The sequence below is a fragment of the Bombina bombina genome, chromosome 2 (assembly GCF_027579735.1).
Source record: "Bombina bombina isolate aBomBom1 chromosome 2, aBomBom1.pri, whole genome shotgun sequence".
In the NCBI taxonomy this organism is placed as follows: Eukaryota; Metazoa; Chordata; class Amphibia; order Anura; family Bombinatoridae; genus Bombina; species Bombina bombina.
In genome coordinates, this window is record NC_069500.1 from 157,534,460 (window position 1) to 157,541,458 (window position 6,999).

General features: G+C 40.0%; 1 protein-coding gene across 1 annotated transcript in view; it reads left to right on the forward strand.

The window, feature by feature from the left end:
• The first annotated feature begins 1,884 nt into the window (after positions 1-1,884).
• ZSWIM6 (zinc finger SWIM-type containing 6) overlaps positions 1,885-6,999 on the forward strand; it is a 270,005-nt gene continuing 264,890 nt past the window's right edge. The window contains exon 1 of the mRNA XM_053701315.1: positions 1,885-2,436. Within this exon, the coding sequence (XP_053557290.1) occupies positions 1,911-2,436 (526 nt within the window). The 5' untranslated portion in view covers positions 1,885-1,910. The remainder of the gene's footprint in view (positions 2,437-6,999) is intronic.

The following is a 6,999-nucleotide window of genomic DNA, read 5'->3' on the forward strand; positions in this document are numbered from 1 at the left end:
AGCAGCAACTTGGTGGTCTTTGCATACGTTTACTAAATTTTACCACTGACTTTGATATGTTTGCTTCTTCGGAAGCAGCCTTTGGTAGAAAGGTTCTTCGGGCAGTTGTCTGTTTGATTTGAATGCCTTTTGTTTTGAGTTTTTTTTTTTTTTTTAATTTTTAAGAAAACAATTATTTTTTGGATTTGATTTCTCAGCGGAAATTCTGTTTTTATTTTATCCCTCCCTCTCTAGTGACTTGTGGACTTCCATATCTTGGATATTGTATCCCATACATCACTAGCTCATGGACTCTTGCCACTTACATAAATTATGTTTTCTTTCATGTAAGAACTTACCTGATAAATTCATTTATTTCATAGTGGCAAGAGTCCATGAGACCCACCCTTTTTTGTGGAATTAAAACTAATATAGCACTGTTGTCTACTTCCAACTAATGGTTATCGGGTGATGGGTACATCCTGCTACCACTCAGTAGCTGTAGAATGCTGTTCTGTCACATGGAACAACCCATGCAATTTAAAAAAAAAAAAAAGTTTCCAGTTTTCTTCTATGATCAAATTTGCTCAATTCCCATGCTATTCTTTGTTGAAGAGATACCTAGGTATGTGTCTGGCAGGAAATGGTGCTGCCATCTAGTGCTCTTGCAAATTAACTATTTCAAAACTACTGCCAATAGTGTTCCAGACACTTTCTTGCTCCTGAGCTTTCGCCCTGCTTTTCAATAAGATACTAAAAGAACAAAGAAAATGTGTTAACAGAAGTCAATTAGAGAGTGGTTTAAAATGACAATATCCCTACCTGAATCATGAAAGTTTGTTGTGATCATTATGTACAGAATGTGTATATATCTATGCATTATAATGGTGCTGTAGAATCTTTTGGTGCTTAATAAATGTTATAATAGAACATTTTATGATAAGGGTTTAATGTTTCATATTTATAGATTTACTGTACAAAATACTGGCGCCTGAGCACTGCTTAAATACGCTCATAAGTATGTAAGGGTAGTCCTGTATCCACTTTATGGACATAATAGAAAATGTGATTTACTGTATTTGTTTAAAAAAAATGATGCTTAAAGTCATAACATTATCCGCTGCTGCTGTATTTTTAAATTCTAGTCAGACTGCGGTCCGTCGCATATAATGGGTTAAAGAAATATGTAGCTCAGTTTCAGCAAGTAGTAGTGAGGGCAGACTCTACAAGCTATGTATATTATACACACGCTCTCCTCCCCGTGTCAGCAGACACTTCCTGCCTTCTCAGGCTGCCACATTTCTTTTGTTTTGAAAGAGCCCGTGACGTCACGAGCAGTCTTCACAGTTCACACACACACACACACACACACCGCCGAGGTCATAAGGTGTAAATCAAACTCCGCCCACCTACAGCACAAGTCACGCCCAATGTATTTTCCAATCCCATTCAACCCTTCCCTATTTCAATTCCCATCAGGAGGCGCGCGACCCTGGTCACGTCCGACTTCAAAGGCCAACGGAAACATCAAAGCGGCCACACCCCCTTCTACTGTCAGGACACAGCCACTCCATTGCCACGCCCCTTCACGTGATCTATGTTGTATTCCCCAGTCAGCAGTCGCGCCTCAGTTGCCTTTTCTCTGCTTCCTTGTTGTTTACATAACCACGCCTTTTCCCTGATACGTCAGGGAGTTTTCTTAAAATGCCGCGCCTATTTTACTTGGTCTTAGGTTTATTATCAGGAGAGCTAAGAATGTGATGGGGAGTGGCATCTGCCTGCGAGTGAGTTTGGTAGAAGTCAAGGGCGTGTTTATATGGTGAGCGGGCGTGGTCAGGGCTGTCTGCTTCTGTGAGAGCTGCGCGCTCCCTTCCTCCCCCCAGTTTATAATGTGCGGGCACTTCCGCTGTCTGGTCAGAAGCGGTGCGATCATGGCGGAGCGCGGTCAGCAGCCTCCTGCTAAACGGCTCTGCTGCAGACCAGGCTTCGCGTCAGCTTGCAGGCCGGGCCAGCGTGCGGGCGGAGTCTCATGTGGGGCCAGCGGCTCTGCCCATGGCCTGTCCGGCAAGACACAAAACCCGGAGTCCCTGCTGGACATTGCGGCCCGGAAGGTTGCTGAGAAATGGCCTTTTCAACGGGTTGAGGAACGTTTTGAGAGAATCCCGGAGCCCGTGCAACGGCGCATCGTTTACTGGTCTTTCCCTCGGAGCGAAAGGGAGATCTGCATGTACTCATCATTTAATACGGGCGGGGAAGAGGTGACCGGGGCCGCCTCCGGGGGGGTTTCCGCTGCTGGAGCCGTCGGGTCTGCTGGTGGAACGGCGGCAGGGGCGGCCTCAGTTGCGAACACAGTCGCTGCAGGAGCAGCTGGGGAGAGCACGGATGAGAACAGGCTACCTTTCCGGCGGGGCATCGCTCTCCTGGAGAGCGGCTGCGTGGACAATGTCCTGCAAGTGGGTGAGTCCGCTGGGAGAGGGAGAGAACCGTGAAATCAACCACCTATTACAACAACCATGTATTGTGTACCAGGCACACACACAGTGTGACACGCAGCTGATTGTGTGTGATCTGCACTGCCACGGATATATAACCCTAGTAATACATGTAAACCTATGGAAGATCCCCCCCCCTCCTCTGCTCTGTGTAACAACCCTCATAGGAAGATATCTGCAAAAAATAAAACCCCACAATCACACTCCCTCACAAAACCACCCACCTCTGTTAGATAAAATACGAAGCAATAAGGAGGAAATGTATAATGAGATTTCAGTGGCTGAACAAAGAGAGGAATTTAAAGGGCAGCGCACAAGGAGGGGGTTTAAATCTGCAGCCACACAATGCAGCGCATACTCAAGTGTGTGTGTTTCCTGTTGATGAGGTTTTTATTCCATTTTTTGTTTACTGTATTATGGGGATGCCCTGTGCATATTAGTGGGCTCATGTTGACATTGGAACTTAATGTCTGTTGTAAGGTTGTGTGATGATTGCTGGTCATGGTTTAACTTTCTTTGTGTACCGGTTAACCCATATTATGGTCTAGACATTTATATATCTAACCTTTAGGTTACTGTAAAGGACCTGAACACCCATCCCAATGCAACTACCTTTTTAACCCCTTAGGTACAGGAGAGAGCTGTAATCCTGATCACTGTGCAGTTGACTGCCCTTTTTGGAACCTTAGTTACAAGAAAAGGTCTAGTTGCCTAATTTATTGTAATCCTGGTAGCTAAGGGGTTACGAAATTATTGCACATCCTTTCAGTGTTTGACTTTTCCCATGACTGTATACCCTGCTCTCCTTAATTGCCTAAAGGTGTCTTAGAATTGTGTGTCTGGGGTAGGGAGAGGGGAGGTCACACCTCCTGGTGGGTTGGTGCTGCTTGATTGCTTGGAGGTGCTTGACAGGATTGTGTGTCTGTGAAAGGCAGGAGGGGGAGAGAGGGTTTGATCACACACCCCTGGGCTGTGCTGCTGCATTGTGCCAGCTAGCTCAGAATGGAGCTGTTTCTTGTCAGGACAAGGGAATGGATTGAAAACAAAACCCACCTTTCATGTCCCCCTCCTCCCTTATGCCTTTATTTGTATAGCCTGATCCCATACCCTTTTATTTTAAGGGTTTTGTTGACACCCCTTCCCATCAGCGTTAGTTGGACAAGCACCTCAAGCAATAAAGGGTTGTCTAAACATGTCTTCTGTGTATATTAATTTCCCATAGTTGTTGGAGGGGATCAACATTTATATTGGGTAGCAGTGAGTTTAAAACTGGCACTACTTAATGTGCTTTCTGTGTATTATTAGGGAAGTTGTGTATTGTACGCTTAGTACTTGATAAGACATCACCCAGAAAATAAATATGACATTTTCTTTTTGCATGGTACATTTTTTTTTCTTTTTTGCTTGGGAGCAGACTTTGCTCTTTGGCTCATATTTGCCAGTTGTGCATATCAAATAGCTGTCAGGCATTCCCATTGAGAACATAGTACTTTGTTCTCATTTTCATGTTTATTTGTGTCTTTTCAGTTTTCTGTCACCCCTCGAAAGGAATCCAAACAAAGAAGGCTCTCTTTCTTTTCAGCACTCGTTAAATAGAACAGTCTTGACAAAGCCAGCAAGGCCGATTACTTAAAGCTGCAGAGCACTGCTGTCGTTAAGGACCTTGTCTACTTCATTTGAAACTTTATATGTAACCTACAAACACTCATACGAAGTACTAGTGATATTAAAGCTACAGTTATCTGAAATTTTGTTCAGAACACCATTGGAGCGTATTCTGATTCATATTTATCCTGTCTCCACTTATTTTGAATTTTAATGCAATTTGCAAACGTGATTTTCTGCATGCTCATTTATTTTCTGGACACAGCCTGTGTTTTTATCTGGGCTCTGTGCCTTTTCAGTCTGCCTAGAGGGGCTAACCTTTTACCCTAATACTTTATTTTTTTTTTATTTTAAATAACTTTCTAGCAAGATGAAGAAAGGAAAAAAAATAAAATAAAGCAGATAGCCACCCCCTTATTTGGCAGCGTTGGACAGTTTTTGTCTGTGCTTGACTCTGCATGCAAGCAATGAGGGATGACAGGAGTGCACACAGGGAGGTTTTTTTGGCTGATTGCATTTAAGCCAGGAATTCATTGTGAAAATAATGCCAAGGGGCAATAAATAAAAGATGCAATCTTCTCTTGGAGACATAGACACAAGCCAAGGCTCCATTTGCTTTCAGCTGTGGTGATTTTTTTTTTTCTTCTAATCTACAGCCTGAACTTTTTTTATTTTTTTCCTTTCAGTGGAAAATTTAGTAGCCATGTTTTAATCTATGTGAAGGTAATCTGACTTGGTGTAGATGTTTTCACACTTGAAACTGAATAAACGTAATGCATTCATTTAGAAAATAATTTGCTTTTTAAACTTTTAATGGTAATTCTGCTAAACTGGCATTTTCTCTAACCCCCATACTATAAATATCTCAATTTCTCAGTGTTACTGTCTGTTGATCTGTGTTTAGTTTTGGGTAAAAAAGAATGCAGTTGTGCTGTACTTAAATTTGTTGTACATAAATTTGTAACGCGCTGTATGTGTCCACACTAATTGGATTTTACTTCATGTGATTTGGTATGAGGGAGTGGCGCAAGCACACAAACATCTGTAATATCAAGCAAAGTTAAATTCAGTTAGTGCTCTTCGTTTGCTGTACGATTATTCATCCAGGACCCTGGTACCTTCACACTTTGTCATTGATATTAAAGGGACAGTATAATATAACATTGTTTTTCCCTTAATGTGTTTCCAATGACTTTACCAGCTGCAGAGTATAAAATGTGAGATTTGCTTATTTGTGTGTATGAAATAGTGGATTTTGTGTTTTGAAGCCATAACCTAATAAAATAGGTTGAGCTTGTAGGTCTAATCAGATCTCATTACTTTATCACATTGTGTACATATACCTGCTTTATCTATCTGTCCGTAAACCAATCACCAATACTTGGAGAGAACAATGAAAAATTAACATGTTATTACCTTATCTCTTCTATAACCCACTGGGAGTGTAATTTCTTCTACTGGCTGTGTTAACACGGCTTGGCCTTGAGGCCAAAAACTTTCCGGATGGGTGGGGATACAACAGGATAAATAAATTATTTAAAATGCCAATATAAGGGTAATGGAAATACTTGTAAACAATTTAATACACTCCAGCAGGTAAAGTGGATCATTGTGAACAAATTAAAGGGGAGAAAAATATTTGAGTAAACTGTCCTACATTTTAGAATTTGTGTGTGTATATTTATGTGTATATAATATGTGTGTGTATATGATTAGCTAAGATTAAAAGCAAAACTGGAAGTCCGTTACCGCATTTGGCCAAATGGGACATATATGCGTGTATGTTTGTGTTAACTTACTGGTTATTCTTGTTGAATATGGCAATTAACCTCCAAGGAGTTAAATGTTTCAATAATTTATAAGAACACATTGTGTACGTGAATTGTCCTTGTAACTGTCACTTAAACATCAAATTTAATAGTTTTTTTTTTTTAACTGTTCTAATCCCTTATGGAAATAATTTTGAGGGTGGACTTTGTTTTAGATCATTTATCTGAGATTTTTCTGTATCATGTGGTTTTTTTCAAAGTATTTATGGATACATATTGACGTGCTATCTGTTCTGCAGCACTAAGCTATGTTTACATTACGCTAACATTTGAGACTTCATTGTCGATCTCAAGAAATGCTCATAGTTGACTTTAATAGGTTTTTGATTTGCCTTTTTGCACACTGTAACTTCTAAATGTGTCCCTGTCAGCCTTTCCATTGCAAGTTACTAAATGTGTCTAAGTACTTTGCTAGTGAGTTGCAACTTTTGAATGTATGGAATAATTTGTATGTCGCACACTAAATTCTTTGATTGTTCAAAATCTATTAGACTTCACTATACATGAATATAATAAACATTGAGGCACACAAGATATTAATATACAGAATCAAAGCTTTAGTGTGCAAGTTAATTTGCACCAGTGAATTGAGGTATAAAATGGCCAAAAGGTCACTGTTTCAGGTCAAAATGTAATGAGAATGTAACCAACCGTTGTAGCAATGCGTTGCATGCCTTCTGGCAACGACATGGTTTTATTTTTTTATCTTTCTTCCCTTACATATGTAGATTTGTCTTCCTAATGCGGCCCTTACTCATTAGGCTTATAACTCTTCTGCTTTTTCTTGCAAACCCATTTCCTAACTAGGACAGTGTGCATTATTTATATGTACCCTTTTAATAAAAATTAAATATGGGCTTTAAATTCAATGTATTCTAGGTTCCCATTTGCGTTGACAAATTATTCATTTGTGTGTTGTAGTGTAAGGATGCAATGTTAACAGTTTGTGTAAAAGAAATAGGCATTTTTATTATGTAATATTGTGGCATTTATGGTGTTTGTTACATTTTCCTTATTACGCCTGTTGGAAAATTATCTGTTTTTTCTTTGTTTTTTATATGGAAATTTTTTTTATTTATTTTTGTGTGTGTATA